The sequence below is a fragment of the Falco punctatus genome (assembly GCF_963210335.1).
Source record: "Falco punctatus genome assembly, chromosome: 7".
NCBI classification, from domain to species: domain Eukaryota; kingdom Metazoa; phylum Chordata; class Aves; order Falconiformes; family Falconidae; genus Falco; species Falco punctatus.
In genome coordinates this window covers 23,019,298-23,047,098 of record NC_137587.1, presented here as the reverse complement: position 1 = coordinate 23,047,098, position 27,801 = coordinate 23,019,298, and the positions used below count along the sequence as shown (strand labels likewise).

Genomic DNA, 27,801 nt, shown 5'->3' with positions numbered 1-27,801 from the left:
TGGCTTTAAAATAATATAGTAAAAGCAAGGTAAATCAGGATCCATGCAACTTTTATTTTAATAATTAGACAAATACAGGAAAGTTTGCAATAATTATCAAAAAGGTATCTTATCAAGAACTGGAAAGGTATTTAAAAAACATTCACATTCAATTCAGGTTATGTACAAACCAGTGTTTGTAAAAAAGGAAACAGCAAATGCTTTGATGTAAAAGATTCCATTCTAGTTCATGTTTCAGCATTCCCAATGAGCAAGTTACCACTGAGATGCAATCACAGTGCAGACACGTTCCACAGTCTATTAGACTCATTTCAACAGCATCATTGCCAAATGTTTTGTTGTTGGTTTTTTTTAATAAAGCATTTTGAGAAGTTTTGTCATACAGTACCATCCAGCCAAAATGTACTCCTGCATATTTAATTCTTGACTGCACTAGTGGCAGAACAGTTGGCATCTACAGGGCCAGAGTAAATCTGCAGTTCTATAGGTAAGAAAGATATCAATATATCCAAGAAGCACCAGTCTCCTAAGCCTGAAATAGTCAGGGTCTGCTTTGTACATTGATATCAGCCATTTTTAGTGGAGCACAGCCCTTGATTATTTGGCTCGAAGTCATCATCTACCCAGTCAGAACAATTCTGAACATGTTGCTGTTGCAGTATCACATGTACACCTTCAAGACTCACCTCACAAAGATGATGTCTGAATTTGAGTGCCACTCAAATAGCCATACATTGATATGACAGCATCATACCCCTCTGCTATAAGACCGGCTTCCAGGAATCTCTCCTCTTTGCTCTGGATTAAATCCCTCAACAAGAAAAAAAAAGAGAGAAATGAAAGTGGCTGGTTTTTAGGCAAATCTCTGACTTGGCATTATATTTTCTTATTTATTTGAAGCTTAGCCAAAAAAGGAGACTGATCATTGATGTAAGTTGAAAGGGAAGAGAAAGCTATCACGAAACACAGTTTCAAAGTATGAATACTGAAACAGCCACACAACAATGACCAGTGAGTCTGTCTGGGCCCAAAAGAGATGAATCTAGTACTAGGGTTACACAATAGTTCTTTCTGAGCTACAATCTAACGTGTTGTCATTAACATACTAATTTAATAATAATGAAATCTCTCAAAAATACAGACTACATATCAGAAGTCTTTCAGTTATACCAAGCTAACCAAGATGAAATGGCTCATGATCTCAAATTAGATCAGTGTTTCAAGACAAAGGAGAGAAAAGTGACACAACCTTCACACTTATGTAGCAACAACCCAAATGCAAACAAAAACTATTTTCAACTGAACCATATGGACCCAAGTACTGAGACGATCTTTAGTTGCAAGATCTCATTTGGAACATAAGCTACCATGACTTGGCATATGAAGGGAAATTATAAAACATCTGGTTTTTGAAGGTGTAGGTAAGACTTGGTAATAAGCAGTGTAATTTAATATATATTGGCCTGGGCTTGAAAAGCAATTTCCCTTCTGAATTTATTTTGAGATTCAAATACATAAAATTAGTTTCTGTGATTATACATTTCATAGTCTCCACCACCGTAACTCCACACTAGCTCAGAAATTAAAACTTCAGGATAGCAGAAGCAGCTCTGGGGAGCGGAAGACCAGCAATTTAGTGTTCGAAGATTCTGAGCTCTTTCTTGCGTTGTACATCCAACACCCATTCAAGTTTGTGGAAAGGTTTTTGTGCATTTCTATAAGATACTAAAGCAACTCTTAGCGGAGCTACTGCTCCCATGGTGCATATTTGAGCCAAAAAACCCAACAGTAAAGATGACTGCTGCATTTGAGTAACAACTCTTAACTGAGAGTCAGATGAGCAAACACATGCTAATGATGCCAACTCTTAGCAAACCTTTTTTATATAATGAAACAATAGTTACAATACCCAATAAAACACACAAGGAAATTTTCTTAGATACAATGCTCATGAAAGGAAGAAGTTACAATAGTATAAAACCAACTCAAAGTCTTGTAAAAAAACCCAACCAACTAATCTGTTTTAAGTCAGGCTTCATTGCAGCAAAATAGGGAACTGTGATTTAAGCTAGAAAACATGAGCAAGTTTGACTTGAAAAGTCAGTGTAAGCAATTTTGGTATGGTTAGTTTATTAATGCTATCCATCACAAATCAGCACATGAATGAGATGAATAAAAGTACTTTAGAGAAGATAAGACAATATATTTTATGAAAATGTAAACGCTAAACACTACAGTTAGCAAGTCATACTGGAAGAGAGACAGATGTTTCTAAGGACAATCAATGTGAGCCTTTCTTGGTTTTAAAACAGATGCATACATCACAGCCTTTCTTCCTTTATTTGGGCTGATGGTTGGTGAGCATCTGTGATGTCTCAGTCCTCTGAATCTATAGGCACCAAAACAAAGCCCCAGAAAAAAAGGTGAAAGGAGCTTGTGTCAGGATTTTGACAGTTGTTCTACTTGGCAAGGACTCCAGTATCAAGATGCAAGTAAAATGGAATGCCCGTCAATAGTATCCACTCCCTCTGCTTCCCTCAAAAAAAACATTATTTTTACAGAGTAAGAGCCTAAGGCAAAAACAACTTCATCTCACACAAGTCTCATTTCCAAGTAATTATTCATAAATGAGTTCTTTCAAATGAAGAAGAAAACTGAGTGTAGCAGTTTTAAGGTTTGAATTGATTCTTTCTCCTGTAAGAAGTTAAAAATCCCATCTCTTCAGTGATTTTGAGTTATCTTTCATTTCTCCAGTCTTCAGTTCCTCATGGGGGAGGTAATTTAAGTGAAGAGGACCACCAATTTTGCTCCTTGGTAACATTAAGTAATATCTCACTTAAGCATCCTTACCAGCAAAGACACCGGACACATACAGAAAAAAAAATAAAATATCCCTGCCCAACCTGAGGTGTTAGATGGTCAAGTGACCAATACTTCAGGTCAACAGAACTGTAAACCAGATTTTTCAAGATGAAAAATTTCAGTGATGCATCGGAAGTGCTACCAGTAGCACTTTGGCTTCTAGATCTGACAAGCTAAATTCCATCTGGGATTGCTGCAAATGTCTATTTATTTCAATAGAAGGAACACACACCAGCAACGCAGTCCATGCTGTTAGTGACTACTCTCAAACACAGAGTTTGAAATGGTGTTCTAGCAAAATGATTTGCAAGAGCACAAAGAGTTTGTGAAATCTGAAATTGCTTTTTAATGTAGTTTATTAAACTTTCAGAATCTAAGATCCAAATTAGAACCTTATGATCCACTAATGCCAAATAATTCAGTCCAAGTAGCTACATAAACTGGAGCAGGTGTACAGAAGATGCACTCCATGCTTGAGGATACAAAGTATTAAAACGGAGAAGAGGTTCTAGTTCCAGTGTGGGGGGGAAAAAAAAGCTTTTAAATTTACTAAACCAAGCACACTCAGGCACAGAGTCTACAAAGTGGTGGAACACTCTTAGAGTGACAGTACTTTCTCCCTTTGTCGAATTGCTACAAAGTCCTTTCTCATTACACAGAGCAGAGTCAGGACTCCACTGTCAAAAAAACCACTGCTGAAGAAGTCTGACTTGGGTTCTCTCTCTTCAAGCGGTTACAGGGACAAGTTCCATGTGATTTGTCAGCTTCCTCTGTTAGCATCAAGGAAGTCCCGAGCACCCTTAGTGCTGTGAAAATAATCAGCCTGTGGTAAGAGATCACATTGCTGGTGGAAGCATTAGCAATTTTCACAGGTGGTCCTTACCAGAGATATGTATATCAGATTACCTCTGATATAATAGCACCTGGTTTAGACGCGCCATCAGGAAAGAAGCCACTTTCACACAGGAAAATTCATACGGTGCCCAGCGCAGCAGTTGTCTCAGGAAAAAAACAACCAACCATCATCGGAGGAAGTTGCAACCATTCAGGCTTGGAATCTTGAGTATTAAACTTCAGTCTCAGTTGAGAACTGAGGGAAAAACATCTTTCCTCCTCCCAGATTTGCTACAAATATTCATACCAGCATCAAGTGTGCTAGATATAAAACTGATGGAATGCTAGCTGGTCCATAAAAGGTTGCACCAAGTTATCTGTAGCAAAGTAAAAAACTAGCCCAAACGTTATGGAGATTGGAAGAGCTGGTAAGGCCTTCTTAAAGATGGCAAGAAGCAGAAGTGTAAGGCACAGACCCTGAGGGGAAGAAAAAGAAAAAAAAACCAAAAAACATAAGGAGAAATTAGGGAACTCTGACAAGCAAAAGATTATATACAAAATCAATAATCCCACAGATACAGTTCATGCCTTCCTAAACTAAAGGCTTAAAACTATACAGCCAATGAAGACCCCAGCTAAAGCTCTCACCAGTTTTCAGTCTGGCCACCAAATAAAACAAATTCCAAAGGAAAAAAGTGTAGCAGTTATGACTTTGTCCCTGATGAAAAACAGAAACTGTCCTTATTATAATATTACATTATACTCACAATTAATATGGCTACAAAACATGCTAAAGTTGTATTCCAGTCCCCACTTGCTGTTGCAGAGGCTTTGCCAACAAGGACACTGTAGAAAATGAAGTCTCCTAAACCTAGCTTTACTCCTCCTGCAAAAGTGAATACATGGCAGCATTAAGTATCAGGCAGTCTACTAACATTATCTATCAGTAATTGTTAGAAAATAATACAGATTTATGTTAAGTATCAACAAGACTTGCTAATAAGAACATTATTTTTAAAAAAATAAAATAGTACTGTTCCTGAATCAAGTGATAAACTCTTGTGAAACAAGATGGCTTAGGAACATTACACCACTCAATTCATCCTATAATTAGAATTTTTCTATATTCCTAGTCTCCTGTACATATGCATGAAATATATAAAACTCAGATATTTGTCATTATATTTGTTGGGAGGTGTCCACTGTTGGTTGCCATGTCATATTCAACAGAATACTGAAGTATAATGCCATTAAACTGGCCAGGGGAGGGGGAAAACAAGTCAAGTCCCTTGCAGATTATGTTTTATTTACCAGTTAGAACCTATACCCAGCAAAATATTCCACTGCTCTTCCAATTTTCCAACAGAATTCTTACTAAGGTAGTTCTAAAAAGCATATCACAGAGCCAAAATCCCAACATACTTAGCCCAAAATGTGAGGTTTAGGAAAGCACATGAGTAAATCTTATTCTTTTAAATAGTAATTACTACCTTAGCAACAACTCTGGGAGCACAAAATTCAATTATTTCTGCAAACAAAATAATGAGATTTCCAGAACACCAGTTCACTTTCTGAGCTTTTAGTCTGAGATATTGTCAGAGGCCAAGATCAGGCCACCAGCTGTTTTCATTTGTCCTACTGTTTACTTTGTCATCTGATTACAGTCCAGCCCCAAACTCACTTCAGAGTTTTAAGAGGAACTCGGAGCATCAAAACAGAGGTGTATACCTGGTTGATCACTGAGAAGGGGAAAAAAGGGGAGGGAGAGGAAAAAGCCTTTTTCAGCAGACCTCCCAATCTATGGTCTAGAACAGTGCCTTCATGAAAAGCTCTTGAGCACTGAACCACCCTTAACTGCTGAAACAAAACTTGGATGCTTGCTTTCAGCATGACAGAACAATAAGCAAAGGCAACTGCCCGATAACTCCTTCTGCACAAGTACACTCTCCAAATTTCCACTAAGCCACTCCAAACTTCTAGTAAGCTAACACTGGCTGACAAGTCCGACTTGGATCACTGCACATCTGTCATTACTGTTCACTTCAGGAATACAGAAGGGAAAAAATTATTTAGTCTGGCCAGACAAGAGTTTTAGTTGACCAGTTAACTAACTAAAATAGCCCAATTCCTAACCTTTTTGCACCTTAATGTTATTTTCCTAAGCTGTAGAAATGAAAATGGATTTGCAACAAACTCTGGATTTGGAATTTTCAGGACAAAGTAAATTCTAAAATTGTTCCTTAAAAATACAGAGACTTCTGCTTTAACAGAGGAACACCTGAGAATCAGAGGAAGCAGTTGCACCTGCTCAATATGGAAGCATCACATGGGGAGAGCAGTTTATTAGACAGGCAGACCTTAATTTATTTAGAGCTTTGCAAATCTAATTAATAGCAGCTTAAACTCCAACTGGAAATCGCGAGTCTGTTAAAACAGGTATCTGAGTATTGATGTCATACGCTCTCCAATGATACTGTACTTCAGCAAGATGCTGGAGAAAAACAAGCAAACCCATGGCATTCTGCATTCATTTCAGTCTCCAATTAGGTTTAAAACATTGCTTTCTACAGAATGGATTACAGTAGTTTAATCTTAAGGCAAAAAATGACAATGACTGCACTTATAGGGCCTAAAAGCCAAAAGACAGAAGCGAATGCAACTGACTGGATAATGGTCTGAAAGCAGCTTGTGCTACTGAAGCTTTGAGTCTGTATATCAAACTGAAGGGAATTTGGCCAATGTTACTCACTCCTGCAGCAAAATCAAAAGTGACCAAAAAGTAACTCCACCTATTTTGATGAGGCATGTCAGTATCGATCATGAGCAAGAGCAGCTCTTCAGATTCCTATTAGCTCACGGCATACTATATCTGTGCAGTTAGGATGACCAGACTATCTAGCTTCAGATTTACTAAGTCTTCCAGACACAGTACTCCATACTCACGTTCTTCAGGGTCTTCACTTGTTTGAGAGTTACTAGGTAGAGCCTGAACAGCAGCACGTGATTCAGGCGTTGATTCAATGGGTCCTATTCTATTATCCCTTTGCTGTTGCCATTCCTGACTAAAGCCACCATCATCTGCTTCAGCATCTTCATTCTGAGTCTGGTTTGCTGGAGCTCAAAAGAAGAAAAGCATTTAAGACCTCCTTCAAAAACGTGCCTTCGAAAACATGACAATCTCCCCACATGTCAGATCATAGAAGAGTGAGGAAAAAAAAAAGAGGTATTCCATAATACTTAGCAACATCTAACATTGGCACACACTATTACAACACATTCTCACTTAGGTTTTTAATACTTATTTAAACAAGCAGGAGTCAAGGTGCACTCTGCAGTCACAGCATCTATATGTTGCACTCAAGTGGCAGTATTCTGGAGGACTTTGAACAGTGGAAGTTTTGTGGCAGAATTTAAAGATCACAGTTTAAGGAATAAACTCTCATCTAGTATTTCATTCGCTTCTTTAGTCAACAATGGCAGTCTAATTTTCCAGTAAAATAGAAAGCTTTACCGAACATTACATATACGTACACCCTTTTAAGCATGTTAAAATCTGAAACTGTGCTCTGCTTGAATAATACAGTTAAACAAACAAACCCTATGTTTTTAAACACTAGTTGCATAGCCAAGAGGGCCAGAGACATTTCTGCTTAATACAAATATGAGTGATATAAATCACCAACATTACAGATGTATATATATGTTCATATATATATATATGTTGATGATAAATTATATCATTAACATTATACTATATCATGCTGATATTTGACAAGCAATTGAGCTCAGTCAGTAGTTATCTATTGACAGTCATTTCACCACCAACATCCTGGATCCCAGAAAAATGAATGCAAGACCATTGACTCCACAGTAAGCAAGCAATTTTTGAAGTCTTGACAGACTCATCATTCCTAATAAGGCCTCCATGCTTTCGCTCTTCTACAGGAACCAGGACACTTAAAAAGCTAAAACCCAAGTATCTATAAACACATCCTCTAAAAAAATAACAGCTATAAAGGCCTGTCAAAGAAAAACTCACCTTGTTTAACATAAGCGGAGCTTTTGGAAGCTTTCCGTTGGGCTTCTGGGTCTTCCTCAGCCATGTTCACTAGCCATATCATTGTTGCTATTCAAAAACAAAACCAAACAGAAACCGCATAGCTAATCATACCTTTAGATGTGTGCAATTCTGAGATAGTGTTGGCATCAATCCGTTCTTTTTTTTTTTTTTTTAATAAGTTATTTGATACAACTATCTTTCCCAACAGGCTTGTCATTAAAGCACAGTAGTATCTGGAACGCAGCCAGCACCAGCTACAACACACGTTTACAGAATTTGGTGAATAAAAGTTTTATCCCTACTAGAAGCTGAAAAAACCGGCAATGGCAGTTGACAGAGAAATTGCTTCTATACAAGGACAACTCTGAAAATCTAATTCAATTATTTCTTTACTTTTTTCCACTAATCATTATGCTATCTGCACATAAAAAGGTCTATTAAGGCTGGTACTGAGGTACTTCAATTCAGAGGTAGTATCTGCATCAAAATGAATTGTTCTCTGCCTCCACAGTCACAAAAAACCTCTCTAATCTGGAGGTAATGAACTGTTGTCACACTTACAATGGTGTATTTTAAACCAAGTTTGTGGTTTCTCAGCTTTAACTTCTCCTCCCACGAAACAGGCAACTATAAGCAGTATCAGTAAAACACAGCAGGTGACAGAAGAAACCCCTCCCCTTTCTCCACTGTAAAAGCATCCAGCCTACAGCACACTTCCTGCTTCCAAATACAGGCCTTTCTTGAGCACCAGTAGCATAACTGCTTACGAATAACCTATTGCACTGATTACCCATATGATTACAACTAGCAACATGGAACTTCAGAAACTGGAATTATGTACTAATTGATACACAGGTCGTAACAGCAATTTCCATTCATTAGGTTATTTTTCACAACTACAGGGAGAAACAACATATCAAAAGAGACGAGCCCTGGAGAAAATAGTTCTATAAGTGAGTCTTCCTGGCAATTTCTCCCTTTCCTTCCACTAACACACATTTAAGCTATTTAAGCACTGATAGTTGATAAATATTTTCTGGAAACAAGCCTTTGAACAGGCTTAATTCACAGCCTAATGGTATACTTCTTCAGCCAAAAGAAGGTATATTACCATTTGTCCTGTTCATACTTTGTAACAAAACATGCTGGGTTTTATCTCAAAAGATCTTAGGCAGAAGATGTTCCACATTTTTGAGTCAACAGCAAAATGAAAACTGAAGCCCAAGTGAGCAGACTAAGAATTCCAGCTGACAAGCATTATGTTAAAACACAGAAAAATGAAAAAACACTTCAGCTGAGTGTGTGACTGTAAGTTTAAAGTATTTCATAAAATGTACTTACATGAGTAAATAAGTGCTGGGAAGAGAGTTTCATTTCTCTCTTGAGCCGTTTCAACTAGCATACGAAGAGGACCTTTAGGACACAGGACCGCAACCAAATCTGAAAGGAAGAGCAAACAGATCTTACATCACTGCAGACAATTTTTTTTCCTGTAACACTTGCAGAGACTGGTTAAGACAAAATGTTACCCTGAACATAGACTTCTGAGCGAGCTGTTGTCTGTAAGTCAGTATCCTACAGGAATACTTTTTAATACTCTCAGTTACACAACCTATTTCACACATTACTGTAACACGTATACCAATTTCAAAAACGTGATGTGCCTCACCTAAGGTATTATGCAACTGCAAATGTATTTGTGTATGTTGATTTGCAAGTTGAAAGCAAATAATTCATGACAGATACTATTCAACTAACATCTTGGAAATACCCAAGCTTGCTTTCTATTATCAAAGCTTTTCTTAACCCAAGTTTAATGTTAAAACAAATTTTAAGATAACAGGTAAGTGAGGCTTACATAACTTCTACGAAGTATGCATGACTGCCAATTTATTCCCACTTAAAGAAGAAAAAAGTGAATGTGCACATGAAGAGGAAAAACAGGTTTATTAAGCACTGCAGAAAAATGCTGTGTTTGCATAGATTTGAGAGGTGTTCAAAGCATATTTAGCATAAGAAAAGAACAGCAGCTTTTTGTTGCTTCCCTCAATTCTTGCGTATGACCAATATATGAAACTGGATGAATAAGTAAAAGTTAACTGAAAAGCAATCATTTACAAAATAGGATGACTGTACAAGTTACTTATACAGATCAAAGCACAACATTAAGAAAAACTGAACTGTCAGATGCTCCATTTGTGTTCTCACCTGAATGTTGATGGTTTGTTAATAAAATTTGCAACTCCACAACCAACCTCCACTACTTTTCCCTTGTCTTGCATATTTGGACAAAAAGCTGTAACGTTTACATATTAACCCTGCTACTACATTTTGCAGTTGTCCACCCACTGTATGCCTTTAAATTAATTTGAAAGAAAATCTGACACCAAAAGAAACAACTTGCTTGTCAGGAGCTGTATGTTGCACAGAGCAGACCTTCTGCACCTGAGCTAACTGCCCTAGCATCATTGCTGCTCCCACTCAAAGAATTCTTAGTGTGGGGTCACAGGCTTTGAAGCTTACTTCCCCTTTACTCAAAACCACCATGTTATGGTCCTGGAATATGACTGGAAAAGTAACTTTGTTTTGCAATCACTGAATGAAGGCTGAATGCTTGGAATACTTGGGTTTGTTCCAGTCATACCAAGGGTGGAAATGGGAGAGGGGATGGGAAAGTTTTCTTCACGTGCCTTACAATCTATGAGCATACACGAGGGACATTTTTCCTCCCTCTGAAGGAAAAGGACACCTAAGTAGTACACCGACCTACCAGAACTAATCAGATCTTATTAACCCCCGAACTTCTACAACTGGACAGATTCTCACTCTTTATCATTATCAGTGACATTCAGAGTATACAAACATTACACTGACATGCTTCGAAAAAAATTCAAGTTATGAGCACATCTTCACGGATACACTTGACTGTAACGTTTTAATTATGTTTGAGTAACTGGATTTTAGTCTTGCCTGGGAACTAAATCAGTATTTGGGATATAGAGTGATTCTTTTGCCAAAAGTGTGCAGTGCCCTCTAAAGCTTTATGGAAAAACTACATCTAGGCATCTCAGTCATCATTCTGAAAAAGTGTAATATGCAATAATTCAAATTAATTTTCTTTTTATTAAAAAAAAGAAATTAAGGAAATAAATCTCACAACTATATCCTTCTAAATGTAAAATGACTTTGAGCAATGAAAACTGCCTCTTATCCTTTTTTGCTCCCTTCCCATTATATTATTAGGCATGGATCAGGGTGGTGTTGCGATGTCCACAAATCTGAGCAATTTGCAGGTTGACCAGATCTATACCTACACAGGACTGTACCCAAATGACAAACTCCTAAATTCTGAACATACAATAATTTCCAAGGATTCCTGGGGAAAATGAAAAGCCAGAAGCTCTCCACTTTCATAGAAGAGATCAAAACAACAAAAAAGTCTCTTATCTCCTACTGTCTTGAATAACTTCATCTCTCCTCCCCAAAGAATCTATGAAGTCCAGAAAACTTGAAGGAAGATAGGCGTCACAGTCACACAAGGCCCTCAACTGCAGGAAGCCAATCTTGGTTTAAATCATGATCTAATTTCTGAAGTCTGTAATCACCTTATGTACTACTTTGGATGATACCCCTACACACACACACTTTTTATTCTTTTGACGTCTAGTCAGACAAACAGAAAAGTCAGGGAATAGAAGAAATTCACACCATAATACCTGTCACCATGCCTTGTTGCAGACCTTACCATACACTGAAATGACAGCCAGGATAAGCCATGCAGTCCATTCCGGAAGGTACTTGATGAACACCAAGGCCATGAGAGCACTTATCATAATGAGATATGCCTGCTGGAGCCGAAGTGGACCCTTCCAATGAATACAAATCATTCCCACAACACCAAAGTTCCAGATCATGAGTGCCACTGTAATGTAGTCCATGGCAACGTTGTATGTCTTAAAAACCTCACTAAAAAAAAAAAAAGAAAAGAAAAGAATATGGGCTGAATTTGCTTAAAACAATGGAAACAAGTTACAGATGAAGGCTTCAGTATATATATATAATTTTTTTTAATTTTATTTTCACATTCAATGTATTGGCACAAATGTAAAATTCCATCCCCAATTAGTACTTCACTATTCTTCACAAAGGAGATAATTTTACCATTGTTTGATTCACACCAACTTTTCCACTTTCCTGAAAATTTTCATTAGCATTCTACTTCCTTCTATTATATACACAATGTATAATTGGTATATTTCCTTCTAATATACACAATGTATAATTGGTTACAAACCTTCTTCTCATTGGACCCCTGCTAAAGGAAGCCAGCACTGCTGTGAGGCAGCAGGGACAGATGAAGGAAAGCAGAGTGTCAGGAAAGCCTTCATTCCCTCTACCTACACATGCTCATGGAAGACTGCCAACTCCAATCCAAACCCAAACGAATTGAGCCCAACAACCCGTCTCCGTGTAGCCTGTTTTGCAGTTGTGCAGCACACATTGCCTTGTATTTCAAAAGTCACTATTAAGGTTAGAGAAAATACTGACCGAAAAAGGCACCACAGATCACTTTTGCCAAAATTAGTGACTGAGGGAACACTATTTTCTCCCCCTGGAGACCAAATGAAATAGATACACTTCTTTGAAGAACCTTAAGTGGTACAAAAATATACAGTATAGTACTTTCATGGCATAACTCCAGTTACAAACCCTGATCAGGTTGCTCTTAGACCAGGGGTCCTGAAACTACGGCCCGCGGGCCGGATATGGCCCCCCACAGGGTCCTCAATCCGGCCCCCGGTATTTACAGAACCCCCCCGCCCCTCCCCCGCCGGGGGTTGGGGGGGGGGAAACCAAGCAGCTGCAGATGGCTGCCTGCCACTGCATCCGCACGCCGGCCCCCTGCTTAAAAAGTTTGAGGACCCCTGCCTTAGACAATACTGAGTATTATGTATACCTTTTCTTGATATATGGATAAAAGCCTGTTTCCAAATCTGAAAAGAAAACCACTGAATTTATTTTGGTGAGGAAGTAGATTCTTCTCAGCTGATTCCTTTCTGCCACTCCCATGCAAGCCATCTTTGCATATAGAGAACACCACCAAAGCCATGACATAAACAACTGCCCTTGAGTCATACGGCTATGAAAGTTACCAGAAGATATATTAGCAGAATAAACTACCCTGTAGAAAATAGCTTGTTCTAGTGATGCATTAACTTCTGTACAATATCAGATACACTATAAACCCATAAATATATTTTATGTGTACTCTACAAGCCTATAAAAAACTAAAAAGCTTCGTTGCAATAGCTTACTCACTATTATTCCTCTTAAGATTCAAAGGCTAGCTCTAAAATAAATACATACACAAAGTGATACATGAAAAACAGCATATTAATGCTTTGGTTCACTTACCCCAGGTAGATGAATGAGAAAAAGAAAAGCAGCAAAAGAGAAGAAATTATAAGCCAGCCGTGGATCACCTAGAAAAGAAGATATCAATACAGATTATTTTTTTTGTTAAAGTTAGTATCCACTTAATGCCTTTAAGGTTATTTTCCTTTTTGATTAAAGCAAGAAAATTATATTCAGATATCTCTTTGGTTGTTGCTAAATTCATAACTAGTCTACACACGTTACTGTATTTCAATTTACACTTATGAATTTTAAGTGATTTGTGGTCTTTCAGTAAAGGTTCTATACAATGAAAGCTACTGTTTGTCTATTTTTAGGCCATTCTGGTAACAGTGGCACTACAACACAGCCACAAGCTTCCAGCATTAACACAGACAGAAAACATGATTCATTTCTACACAATTAAAAAGCCTGCTCCAATTCCAAACCATTTTCAGAATAGTTATAGAATGATGGAATACAGAAATACCTTCAGTGCTTATCTGCTAAAATTCAGAATTAGCGTGTCATTGATGAATGACTATACAAAACTCCTATATTGTCTATCAACCATCTATAGACATAATCCCTAATTTTGATACCAGAGCAGATATACATGCCCAACAATTTAACAAGCAACAGTTCAGGGTTATACTCAGTGGGACATGCATAGACTTAAACTTGGAAATGACAGGTGCTCAGACTTTATACTGACAAAAGTGCGTACCACTCTTGTATATTACTGTGCAAAATTAAAATTTAAGATTGAAGACGGCTGTAACTTTGGTAGTCTCTAAAAATGAAATACATATTTGTCAAATTCCCAGCACAGAATCTTATATAGAAAACCAGACCGAATATTGCAAGTAGATAACCAGTCAGAAGCAATAATCTAGACATTCAAACTGCATTAAAAAAATCATGCTTCGAGTAGACAAGCTGAGTGGAAAATTAACTGTTTAAATTAGCTATATACGTACACCAGATCAACATGTTCAGAAACCTTTTAGAAATTGTGTTATCCATTTCTCTTCTTCTGAAAGATATGTAGCGGAATGCATCTGACATTACAGTTTTAAAATTATTTTGAAATTTAATATACAAGTAAAGCCCATATGCACAGACTAAAGGAATCACATTTACATGAGGCAACCAGGATTTGCCAGCAAATTGAGAATCTAGCTATTACAGTCAGTAATTTAGTATATTTAGTCTAACACTAAATTTTTCATCAGCAGTTTTAAAACTCTCACCAATTTTTTGAAACATTTATTCTCCTCCTTCATAATGTCTGTCTTTCAAAACAGGTTCAAATTTGACCTAAAAACCTAATAAAACTTGTCATTTAACTTGTTAATCTAACAGATCGGCTTTCCATATTTGCTAGTGTATTCTCAAAAAGACTTAAGAATTTCCCACATGCAATAAGCATGGTGCCTGTGAAGATGCTGCAGGAAAACTACCAAAGTATCCCAGTTGGTCAAACTGTCACTACTCATAGCAAGTGGGGGGAAAAAAACATACTAAAGCTGAAAACTGACAGGTACCCGAAACAGAATCTAAATTTCAAACAACTTTTAAAGCTACCTATATATCTAAGGAGTGACTTAGCAAGAGTAATTTTACTTCTCTGTAAAACTAGTTGAAACCATTTTAAGAAAATAGCAAAGCAAGCTGTGTCATTTCTTTTAATAACATGACTTCTATCTGTAGTTGTATTTGTCATATAACCTCTTAAACTTTCTTACCACTTCAGAAAGTAATGTGAATTCTAATGTTTCATTCTAGTGAAGAGTAAAATGCTAACAATTTCAAACGCCAAGGTCACAGTTCAGTAAATGTTTACACACACTTTGCATAACTACTGTCGACAGTCCTAAGGGAGGTAGTTTCAAGAGTTGACCTAAGTTGGCATTTGACACACAGATTATTAATATTTTTTCAATTCTCAGTATGTATCTCATTTGCTATATAATTTTCCACATCACTTGCCTCTCTTTCATATTTTCCAAAGCACATAAGTTTTGGCCAGTGTTTTCCTAGCAGGATACCATGACAGATTTGTTGCCTTCTAATTAAAGAATTTTCATTCTTCATTTGACAACAGCTTGAACACTAATCGACTGCTGGTACAGAGTTGGCTTTGCCTGCTACAACTTGAATAAAAACTAATGACTGCAGAATTCAGATAATTAAAATGAGCTACAGCAGCCAGATTTGGTTAGGCAGACTAAAACCGTGAAGAAAGTAGAGAATAATAAAATACATTAAAAAGAAAAGCTAGTCAGATATAATCACCTTTGAAGAAACTGTTTCTGGTTAGATTGAAGAGGTAAAAGGAGGACCATGCTTAACTCATCACATACAGGAGAAACAAAGGAAACTAACAGCAGTAAAGTTGAAACAGTATTTCCTTTCTTCAAAGGAGTTTTCAGACAAGTCTTGTGAAGATATGAAAATTACCACTACTAGCTGGAGGCCTAACATTCTTTAATTGTAAGTTCCATTCCCAGTAATCTACACTACATTCTACACATAGAACTGCATGTAAAATAGAAATCAATGAACCCGTAACTACATTGTACAGCATTCTGGTATAACAGCATAGAAATACTCTAAGCGATTCTAAAAATAAGTTATTTATTTTAATTAGGACAAAAATATCATTACAGTGAATTTCTGTTGTCTAATCATTCTCATTTTTTAGTACAATTATTTCTGTACTAAAGAACATGCCGTGCTTTGTAAGGTCAAGAAGGAAGCCAGAAATGTGAAAAGCTTAGTAAAAACTAGTCAATGCCTTCAGCATCTGAAGAAAACCAATTGTCTGCCAAAGAACGTAGCTGAAGTACACCAGTTATTTGACTTCATTATAATGAACAGAATTGCCAATTTCAGAAGTTTGTCAGTTCAGATTTAACACCACACTGAGATAAAAGAGAAAGTCCATACTTTAAAAAACACTATTCCAAGCTGTATGCAGATTCAGGCAAAAATAATTTCCTCAGTTGCTCCACAGATAATTTGTAAAGGGGTTTCACCCACAGCCATAAGCCCAACACCATTTTTCCCTCTTGAAAACAAAATAAAGCGGAGCAAAGCTTTGGACCAGTGCATGGATACCACTGCCTGTTTTACAACTATGAAACAGATTCAAGGTTCCGGCTGCACACTGGGAACTTCTATTAGGCCGAGCCTAATGGTTCATTAAGACCAAAAGACAACCAGGAATTTCAATGAAAAATTCCTCCCAGGCAGGTGACATTGCAATTATTTATGCTAAACCTGGACTTGGCTAGATTAAATCATTATACAATTGAAGTCTTTTAGAGAAGAACCTTAGAGTCTTTGTGCTCGTTGTAAGGATATTGCCTGGCGTGTATAGCCATATACACGTCACGCTGTTGGGAGACTTCTATACTGGAGGGAGGGTGGGGACAGGGGAGCCCTGGAAAAGTCCCTGAAGTCCTGAACAGATTTCAAATTGTAGGACCAGGTCTGTCCTTTGTAGTTCTTGACCACAGGAAGATTTCAGTACATGGACACTTCACAGCAACAGGAAGCAATGTCACCCTAATTCTAATTGACAAAACAGCCAGCAGTGTTAGCACTAGGCCTTTGCCTCCCCACTGTCAAAGGAAGGGAAGCCACAATGCTGCAACAGTGAACTGAATCACCAATTCTGTTATTTTTTTCTCAATCATCCTTCATAACCCTTCATTTTGTTCCATTCTTGAGAATCTGTACTAATAAATAAAACTAGCACAATCACTCAAGTCAATTATATTTATACTCACCTTGTAGCACCTGTATTTGTAAAGCACAACCAGGAGTATGGTCATGACAATGATAACGCTGATCATGATAGCTGCGTTGAGAATTGAATTCAGGGCTCTCTGTCCTACTGTCTCTGTCTCTTCTGTGAAAGGAGTGTAGATGCTACAACAACAAAGAATCAACTGAAATGCCACTGAATGCACAGACGTTGCCGATATGAGGCCAACATCAAATGAAATTGCAGTAATCTTTCAATTCAGAGCTGTAAAAGCAACAGCTATTTTCTACTTAGGCAAAATTTGAAAGGCAGCATAGTATTGTATTAGGTAAACTTTAATTAGTAAAAAAAATTCTTTAGAAGACTTGCCTTTCCTACATTCTCAGATCACTGCTATTTTCTACTTTGTAAAACAAACAAAAACCAGAACTGTCTGATACAATTACTCACATGCTATTGATCATGAGACTATTACCACCACTAGACCTTTATAAGCACACCATCTAGTGGAATCACAGCGAAAGGTTCCGCAGTGTTTTCAACAAAACAATGTATGAGCTCAACTCTCTTTTTCTCAAAGAAACAACCTTTCAAAAAAAAACCAACCAAAAACTTGAGGAAAAAACCCATTTCATTAAGGAGAAGAGGGAGGAAGGGGGAAGAAAACACCGTAAATAAAATTTCGAGAAAAATAATTGTTTGATCAACAACTTTGACAGTGAAAAAGAACTTTGTGTTTTATTGAAACATTTTATGACATGCTTATATCATACAAACATTTCAAAGCCAAACACATTGTGAATAATTTTGTCTAAACGTTTTCACAGTGGAACATTTAGACTGATCTGCTGCAGGTCCTGACAGGCCCAGTGTTCTTCCTTTGCCTCCTTTCTCTCAAACCAGCTTTCACTGAGATAGCTGTTTTTCAGAAACATTAATATTTTAGGGGGGGTGGGGGTGGGGGGGAAGTCTATGCAGGAAATCTGCCAGGAAAGTTTGAAACTGCAACAGAAGTGAACCTCATAGAGCTATCTTCTTCCTGCATTTTTATTTCTTTACCAAACAGCATAGGCAAATCAGAACTTGGCATGTATGTTACTTCATTTAAATGAGTAGGTTTTTACCCTTTTCCAAAATCTTTGTATTCTAGTAGATTACAACTGAAATGGCTGTGGCTCAGGATTGAGTTTATTTTATAAATACCACAGGGCAAGACTAAGAATTAAAATGAGGACTAGGATTTGAATCAAGTAGTAACCGAGATATTATCCCAACTGGTCACCAGACAGACAACAAATGCCAACAGTACCACAAATATAGATTCTGGTTTCTGGGAGGAATAAAACAAAACCTTTGAGCTGGTGGAGGGGAGGCAAGAGGGAGTTCACTGCTAGAATTAGACTCCTGAAGAAATGGAAATTAAAGAAAATTATCTAAGTAAGGCCATTGAAAAGATAGGGGAAAAAATTAATACATACAGCTGTCCATCCTTGCGTGTATAAAAGCTGACAGACTTGATGGTTGCAACAACGACCACCATGCAAAGTGTGACAGGTACAAACAACATAATCACATGTTTTGCTCCATATTTCAGTGTCAGCTCTTCATCTTCTTCTTCATCTTGTTCCACCACTTGCTGAACGTTGTTTTGTGGCTGCCCGTTGGTCTCAGACTCGGGATTGTCATTTCTTCTGCGCTCACTATTATCATGGCGACGTCTTTCGCTGTTGTCATTCTGTAATACATAAAAAATAGTTTCCTCAGCAATTATCCACAATCATATCCTTGTACACTTAGCTAAAGATGATCTTGAGGGGTAAATGTGTAAGGTAATATTTACTGTCAAGAACACTTGCCACAGCAAGGACTTAAACAGTAGTAATTAATTGCATCATGTAGTTATCAGAAGATTGGGAATGCAGGGTTATGTTAGAAGCATTTATATTAAAAACAGCAGCAACTGAAAGTAGGCTGGTTACATCTAACTGCCTATGCTACCTTTCCTTTAAACAGAATTTAAAAAGCTGAATAAAGACAGACGGCTTTTTCCCTTGGTCCAATACAAGGGTGCATGACAGTAGATTACTCATAGCTAGACAGTGAGTTATAGCTGTTCCTAGAAATAATGCCAAACAGACATTTATGATCCTAACTCCACAAAAATCCCAAGAAAAATTGTATTTCCTTTACTATGTTACTCCCACGACAGTACATAATTATTGTATATTAAAATGGAGTTTTGTGAGGTATTGTGTTCCCACTTCTTTAGTGAGAAGAACACAGAAATAGTGATAAAACTCAGGTAATTCTCAGTCTTTATACTGAGATTTGATCCCAAAGTTTTAGCTTGATGAGCTAAGTGTGCAGATTCTTTTCCTCCTTTCCCAAGGATACCCCTGCCACATCTTTTCACTGACATGGAAGAAATTCCACCACTCTTGTCAACAAATATGAAAAGCCTCCTAGCCTTCCTGATACCGCTACACAAAACATCAAAGGTTTAATTTAAACACAAGGACAGAAGTAAACTTTCAATGGGAATTAAGATTAACCAACCACAAGCAAAAGCAAAACCTGGGAACAGCACTTACAAGTAACTGGTCAGGCCTGCACTACTCCTGGTGTCACTACTCCTTTTGCCCTCTCTCCAAGAAGCCCCGTCAGCAGGGGGCATTCAGCCTTTTCTATGTTGTGTGCACACACAGAGAAAACAACAGGAGAGTGAGCTACGTTTTACTTGTTCTGGACTACAGAGAAACAAAACCATTTTATGTCTACAAGTCACTCTAAACAAGGCCTAAAATGCAACAGTTTATACAGACTACTTTTTTTACTGTATTACTGTGTCCAAAGTCAATGCTGTTCTCTTCCCATTCCCTCCACTCAAGAGGTTTAACAGAGAAGTAACACAAAGATTTTTTGATTCCTTAGAAGATTTATCCCATTTCTTCAGGTTTATCTCATTTACAAACAGTTCTGTTTGAGTAAGTGTGCTAAAGCATTTTTAGATTAAAATGTACAATAAACTGAAGGAAAATGCCTTTTGCAATATGTTTAAAATATTACTCAGTTTTAGTAAAATTACTCTAGACATAAGATAGGACATTGAAAATAACCTAATGAAATTCTGCTTAAGTACTCTCGTGCATGTAATTTTTTTCCTTAAACACGCAGTGCTGAAGTCTCATTACCTGTTCTTAACAGCATTTCCAAACATAACTGCTGACCTGTATCTCATTAACACACTGCAGTTTTTTGATAAATCAACAGTAATTTTGGAGATTCTTTACACAGAATTTTCCCAGCCCCACCCTCAGAAAAGATGTTAAGTATACACTCAGGAACTCATAGCGGGGTTTTCAAAAGCACTTGAGTGATTAAGGAGTACAAGATCCTGGACTTCGAACTGCAAACACTGACACTGCTAAAACCTTGGTTGAAGCTTTACAACTTCCCCAACTCATGAAAAACTTGCTTTTACAAAATATTACAAAGTAACAACATACACTTAATGCTTTGCCTATTTACTCCTTTTTTGTGGTATCCTTAGGAGCAAGCTCAAGCAGGGTATCAGGAACTGCACTCTGAGAAAATTTGATTTATTTTTCAAAAAGAATTCTGAATATAAGGGGAGAAAAAAATAATCTAAAATTGTCTTAATCAAACAACTAAAACTAGCAGGCAACCAGATATTTAGAATTAAGGTTTTAACCTTAATTTGAATTTAGTATGTCCTGACAACTTAAAGTATGTCCTGAAAAAAATTTAAATTCAATATTATTTCTTAAAAAATGGAAGATTCATTATAAATCATTTGGCATTTTGCATAAAGTGCTCACATATAATTATTGAAAGACAGAAACATGAATATGGGAGAATGCAAACAGAGATCACATTGAATCATTCTGAAATGCTGGCTGCAACCGAACCTCTTTCTGTACAGATTATGGCTCAAATGTAATATTTTTCACTTTGACTCCATTTCTCTCAGTCTACAACAGGACAACAATATGCTTACCTTTCTAAATAAACTGCCTAAGATGATCATAAGTAACACTACATTGGAGATGATCAGAGCCTTGGAACGCTTCACAAGTAAAGTAGACCTAGTATTTAGGTTTCTACACAATTGTAGAACACATTCACAGAATATTTGCACATATTGGGGAATAACTGCTCTTTCTCTCTTGTAATAGCAAACCTGCATGACAGACCACTTACCCTATCTTAGGCACAGAAATATAAAAAGTAAACCAAAAAGCTACAGCTTTGCAAAGCAAACACAAAAACAGCCAAAGGAAAGCCTGACTAACTAGCACACCACTACAAAAAACTGGAAAATCAAACAAAGAAAAAACTGAAGGAATTAGACAACTGTGCCATTTTATTCCCTTCATCAGTTAGGAACACAGACACAACCACAAAATGCCTTTACATACTAAAACACAGCACATTAAAACCAGATCAGAATGAGTTATTCTCTCATTTGTTGTTATAACCAGAAAAAAATCGTCCTTTCAGGCTACTAAAGTGTAGCTCAATGTGACACACATGTGCCCCACTGCTTAAAAGAACAAAGTGCACTCATATCCTACCTGATGAGTATTAAACAGAGCAGAGGCCATGGACTCTTGCTGAAGTGGAAGCAAAGGAACAGACTCTTCACTTTCCTCAGACATAGTTAAAAGTGAAAATTCTGAAGCTAAAAAGTCAGTAACACCTGTTGTAACACCGTAAGCAAATGTAAGTTACGCACCCACTCTCAGATGAATAAACAATATCAAAACAAATGATAGGGGTTGGTTTTTTTCCTATCAGGAAAACAGTTAATAGCAAACCCAGAGCAATGCCCCTGAACCAAGAAATGAAAACCCAGCATATTTGATAAGAAGTTTTTATTTATTAAACCCGTATTAATATATCAGGAATAAACTGCCTTGTCTGACAGTGGGCACAGACTTTATTAGCTCTCACATACACCCTTTATGTTTAAAGGTCATTATACAGTGACAGATATTGAAGACTGAGCTGAGCTCTTGGCGTGTGACTGGAAGAAGAGATGACAAATTATAATGCTTTGTGATTTCACATACTGTTGGCCACAGAAGCAAGATATACTTAAGCAGGAAAGGATTTTTGTGTGGATGTGTGTAGGGGAGAAAAACCATTACAACTAAGTATTGAAACTACACGTAGAGTTACACTTACACATGGAAAGAAAAAGCAAAAGTAGTAGTTACTCATCAATATAGTCTGTTAGTGAGAAGAAAATACAACCATCCATTCATACCATCGCTGGGCAGGAGCATCAGCAAGTTATCTGTAAGGATGGTGAGCACACAGCTTACTGCTGAGCTCTGCCTTTTTAACCTGGCAAAAGCGTTCAACAAAAGTTAAATCTCTTACCTGTCCAAGATTAAAAGAAACCCTTTTATTTCCCTCTGAAGTAAATGCACAAAGGATGCAGTACAAAAGTTTCCACTTTTCTATTTTTATTACCAGTTTCTATAATCAGTAGGGTCTTAAGTCAGATTGACCTTCTTAATTTAAAAATAAATTTTCAAACTTTTTATATTTTTACTGATATAGCAGGATGCTGATCTGAGATAAGACAAGGATTTTTCAAAATTCTACTTAAAACTGCTGGATTGTATAAAACAGAGCAGTGAATAAAATATTCTCTTGACATGGCTACAAGTGGCCCAGCCTCACAGGAGCATTTCCATGTTACAAGGAAACCTGATATTCAAGCGCTATAGCAGAGCAGGAACAAAGAACTGAGCATGACAAATCCAGGAGCCTGAGCACCACACCCAAGTAGAGAATCTAAACTTGGTTTTACCAAAATATGTGCAGTACAATTAGTACAGTTTTAGCCACAAGTATGCACTTAGGTCTTTCAAAGCCATCATATAAAACTTCTATGGTTTGAATTCTGCCCCACCCCACCCCCAAAAAAAATACCACCCAACCTGACAGCACCTTGACAATTATTCACAAGTAAGACAACACAGTGCTGCCCCTCCTGCATAGATACAGCCCACCAGCAGTAGCAACAACAAAACTGAGGCTTCTGGCTCTACCTAGGCTAAAATTAACACTGTGACCAAGAAACCTGTGGATCAAGCAGACCACTGCCAGGCTAGATCAAGAGAAGTCACCAAATCCTCTAAAGGCCAATGTTTGACATTGGAGGGTCCCACCCCATTTTCTTATTTTTCTGAAGGGCTTTGTCATTCAAACAGCACTTTAAACTAGGGGAAATGTTATTTCTATATAAAAATGAGTTTAGAATATTTCTTTCTGCTTTGCATATCACCACAACAGTCCAGATAGAGAAAAATTAACCCTCACAAACCCTCTGAATAGAGTTCTGAACTGTATTTTCATCTACATTCATTATTCATCCTGATTTAACTGCTACCATGCTGTAAAATTGTTTGTTACGTACAGTGTTGCTGAGGTGGTTATCAGGGAAGTTTTCTGTCAGCTGCCCATGCTGAAACTGGGGTAAATGCGCAGACAGTTCTGTCATTGAGGCTGTCCTCTGGAAATCACTTATTCCTACACAAAATGGATCTTTCTTCTTGAGATGCTGAAAGGAAAAAGATGTGTAAAAAGCCTTTGTTCTTACATGACCAGGTTCTCCATCCCCTCCCTACCCCAATTTTTTAAGTTCACACAGACCAAAACCAACCATTTTCTATCTATAATGTAATGCTGAACTGTATCTGTGACTAAGAGATCATAATAGGGATTTCCCAGCATAAAAATAAGAGCATCAAGGCATTATCAAATTAGTTCATCAGCTACAGAAGCCAGAAACAATTAAATCAAAACAATTCTCCATTCCTTCTTGTGCAATAAGAAGCACTGCATGCTTGCTTAAAGCGCAATTTGTTTTTATCTCAGCAGAGTACACTTGCTTCAAGTTGCTTGGTTCTGAATTGCTGATAAGCTCAGGGGGAATCTTCAAGCAAGGATGACTGAGTAACACTTGATCATTTAGCATCTGGATATATCTTTAATACTGTAACGCCCTAAAAGGGACCTAGAGCTACACAAAACAGTATTTCAGCTGAGCCTCAAGAACTAGTGTTAGGGTTTATATATCAGCTAAATGTGAATAAACGTGCTGTATGCTTGTAACAGCTTAACACATTCTTCCACGAGAAAGTCACAGGCTAACATTTTCCTATGCAAACACGATTAAACCATGTGCTCCTTAACAGAGGAGGATAAAGCAATACATAGGAAAGAGGAAGAAGGGTGATGTAAATACATAAAGTTTTAAAAAAATAATAATTTTAAGAAACAATGAATAGGCTTCCATAAATTACTGGCTTGGTTACACAAACCATAAGGAAGTGAATAAACCACTGCACCAAGAAGGGTGGAGCGCCAACCCCGACTTCCATCCCAAGTGGTTCCTGCTCCTACTTTGTGCCAACTCCAGCACTCATCAACCATCTTTGCAGATTTTACCCACTAAAATGGAAGAAAACAAATCCAGGAAAAAAAAAAATACGAGTATTTTCCTGCTGTTTTCATATACTCAACCAATGTATGGAGGGATCTCAAAAAGCTCCCACAAAGGACGACATCACAAACCATGGCCTCTCACTTTTGGCAGCAGCAAGCCTCAAGTGCTGCAAGACTGCATCTTACTTAAAGAAGGAGTTAAGCCCACTTTCATAAATACTAAGATGCAGAAGCTGTTTCTCTACTCATAAATAAATGCATATCTTACAAGACTAGTACATAATGCTTACTAACTTAATCAGGGATATAGCTTACACTAAAAAGCCATTCGCAAGCAACATCAATTCAGCAAGCCTAGTGGAAGCATGCAAAATTTGGGGGAAAAAAAAAAGACAACATAGTATGCACTACAATGGCTCTCTTCCACATTTGTAATTAAAAATAAAGCACATTAACTTAAAATATAACAAGATGTAAGATTAAAGGACAAAACGGTCATTATGTTGCTTTTACCTTTAAAGTTTTTGCTCTAATTCTTCAGTTGGGCTACAGAATATAAACAATGTTATTTTAAGACTGCTACTGGTAAAAATTCTCAATTACAGGGTCATGACAGAGGAAAAAGTTGAGTATTTTTATCCAAATGTGGAGCATACTCACCTTTTTTCTCATCTGAGATGAGATTTTTCGTGTAGCAACATATCAGAATTTTAATTAAATGACTGGGGGAGGAACCCTAAACAAAACACTAACCCATAAAATCGTATTTAAAGACTGATAAAGAAAACCTCCACAAAGTCATCAAACAACAAGCAGCTACTGGAGAGCAGAGAGAAACCGAAGACAGGGAGGAGTAACTGACAGAAGAGCTGCACTGAAGCCTGAATGACAGTGTCTAACAGGCCTCAAAACGTACGGTTTGTTAGAACAATTCCTTTTGAAAGCTCAAGAGCTCAGAAAATAAATTCAGGGCACCCTCCCAGACAAGTTCATTTTCTGTTATTCAATAGATGAACACTGCCGAGTTTGAAATATAACGGCAAATGAACAAAATATAGGAATGAACTGTGCGTTAAACAGACACAAATTAAACGTTTGCTTCTTTTACCTGAAAAGGAACTCGCCAAAACATTTTTCTAACGAAGCTAACGTTAAAATAGCCTGTATAAAAAAGCTCTCCCTTACTTCCTTTGACTTTCCTTAGTAAGAACAGTAGCTACAACTGTAGTTTTCAGGCGTTTCCATTTAGCGTAGCAGGTGGAAGTAACACTCAAGTAAACTCTTACGTTCTCTCTACTTCACAGAGCGCCCCGCCGCCACCCAGCAGACACCGCCCGCTCAGCCCGCGCTTCGCCTCCTCAGCCAGCGACGAGCAGCCGCCACCGCCACCGCCTCGCCGGGCAGCGCCCGAGCCCTCGGCTCGCCCTCAGCCCCGCCGCCGCCCGGGCCGCGCGCCCCCCCGGCCGTGGCGAGCGGCGAGGACGGGCAGGCCCCCACGCCGTGGGGCAGGCCCCTCTTGGTGTCACCAGCCCCCCGGGCCCGGTGCAGCCTCACCGCCCGCGGCCCCGCTCCGGCCAGGAGAGCGGCCAGGGCCGCCGCCCCAGCCCACGGGCGTGTGGCACAGGGCTCGCGCGAACAGCGGCCCCGGCCGCCCCCAAGCCGCCGGCCCAGCCGCCTCCCCGCGGCCCCTAACGCCGGCGCCCGGCCTGCGGCGCGCCCCGGGCCGCCGCTCCGGCTGGCGCAGCGCGCCCGCCGCACACGCTGCCCCGGCCCGGGCCGGCAGGCGACGGGCACCCACCCCTCGCGCCCGGCGGCGGCGCGCCCGTGGCCGCCCCAGCTCCCCCCGCCGCCAGACGGACCTGCAGGGCGCCCCTCCGCGGGCTCCACCACCGGCTCCTGGCCTCCCCGCAGCCCCGCCCCGCTCGCTTCCGGCCCGCGCCCCGCCCCCCGTCGCCACCTCACTTCCGGGGGGCGCGGGGCCGAGCCCGCCGAACGCCGGCAGGGTCCCGGCCGCGGGGCGGCACAGGCACCCACCGGCACCAAGCGGCGTTTCTGAAAGAAAAAGCTGAAAGGTGCCGCCGTTAGGCAGGGGCACGGACCCCCCGCAACGGGGTGGTGCGGGAACAAGTCGCCAGTGCAGAGGGGGCAGCCGCGCGAGGGGCGCGCAGGTGGTCCGGCGAGCCCGGGAAGGGGCGCTGCCACGAAACGGAGGGATAGGAGGAGAAAACACGTCCTGGTTGTTCTGAATTCCAGCCACATTATAAGGCAGTCACCCTGTCTTCAAACGGGCCCGCAAAAAAGCGTTACGAGAACTGCTTGAAGGGATCTGTCTTTGCATTTTGAGACAGAAGCAGTAACACTTGGTACAGTCAGTCCGTGTGGCGTCGTTCCAAGGAGCCTCTAGTAGAGCTGACTCACCTGTGGAAGAAACAACGGCAATTTCAAACCTGAAACTTACCTTGCTATCCACCACATTTGAAGAGTAATCCGCTGTTCCTCTTCAGAAGCGCGTAACTGACATGGGTTACGAACCTGGGAACTACTATCACACGTAATCATTCTAACCACAAAGAGGTCTCTGAGACCACACAGTACCAGACGTTTAAAACAGGCATTGCATCCCACTGCTCAACTACACTAGGGGAAGACCTATCGGAAAATGAAGTGGCACATACAAGACTGGGTTTACACAAGCACTTTGACACAAACGCTGAGTTTCAGTAGGTCATACGCACATGCAGCGCATTTAAGAGAGGCCACTTCTGGACCGAAAGTGATGCTTAACCATAAACCAAATACAACAAAACCAACAGAAAACCAAATATGGACATACAGCTGTACCAGGCTATTCTGTTTATATTATTGATTATCAGTTTGATCTGTGAGGAAATGCCTATTAACAATACCTTATGCTGCTCACACTGCATGGCTGTGCACTAATTCGTAAGTCTGTGTGTACAACATTCAATGTTCCTACAGAGGAAAATGTATAAAATATGAAAAAATGTTATTATAAAAGCCACCAGCTTCCAGTCTGAGTATCCACTTTCTAAAATACTACTCCTGCAAGCAGCTATCTAGCAACTCCATTTAGTAAAAGCACGAAAGGTCTAACGCTTCCCTCTCAGTAATAGGAAAGCATTAGTCGTAAGAAATCTGAATTCATTAAAAGCTAAACTTATTGTTTGGGGCCTTCCCCCTGCCTACATTTAGAGCCAGTCATCCAGCTAGACGGTTATTTTTAGTGCAGGCTCCTGCTTAAAGAGAAGGGAGGAAGGAAACACCCAAAATTAGAAAGACCAAGTCAACATGTGAACAGGTTACGTATCTTAAGAACAGAAAGGTGTCTTACCAAATTAATGGTAATATAAAAATTTATCACTCTTGCTAACAG

At 38.9% G+C, this 27,801-nt stretch overlaps 1 protein-coding gene across 8 annotated transcripts; it reads right to left on the bottom strand.

Moving 5' to 3' along the window:
• Positions 1–34: 34 nt before the first annotated feature.
• On the bottom strand, positions 35–27,185 carry PSEN1 (presenilin 1). 8 transcript variants are annotated; one of them, XM_080397642.1, is made up of 12 exons: positions 26,267–27,185; positions 23,377–23,520; positions 21,521–21,559; positions 18,404–18,660; positions 16,948–17,089; positions 13,172–13,239; positions 11,502–11,722; positions 9,098–9,196; positions 7,736–7,822; positions 6,640–6,807; positions 4,464–4,582; positions 35–4,173 (listed from the first exon to the last, which is right to left on the bottom strand). In XM_080397642.1, the coding sequence occupies exons 2-12, from the start codon at positions 23,458–23,460 to the stop codon at positions 4,018–4,020; spliced, it is 1,440 nt and encodes a 479-aa protein (XP_080253768.1). In that variant the 5' UTR covers positions 23,461–23,520; positions 26,267–27,185; the 3' UTR covers positions 35–4,017. The 8 variants fall into 8 exon arrangements, with proteins under 8 accessions (XP_080253768.1, XP_080253766.1, XP_080253773.1 ...); XM_080397640.1 differs by having other exon boundaries at positions 6,640–6,813; positions 26,267–27,184; XM_080397647.1 differs by having other exon boundaries at positions 6,640–6,813; positions 26,206–26,267.
• Positions 27,186–27,801: the final 616 nt, after the last annotated feature.

Coding starts and splice junctions, on each gene's coding strand:
- PSEN1 (XM_080397640.1), bottom strand. CDS start 23,460: ATGACAGAACTGTCTGCGCATTTACCCCAGTTTCAGCATGGGCAGCTG. Junction 18,661..21,520: donor CTCTGTTTAATACTCATCAG/GTAGGATATGAG, acceptor TATGTATTACAG/AATGACAACAGCGAAAGACG. Junction 6,814..7,735: donor CTCCGCTTATGTTAAACAAG/GTGAGTTTTTCT, acceptor TCTTCTTTTGAG/CTCCAGCAAACCAGACTCAG.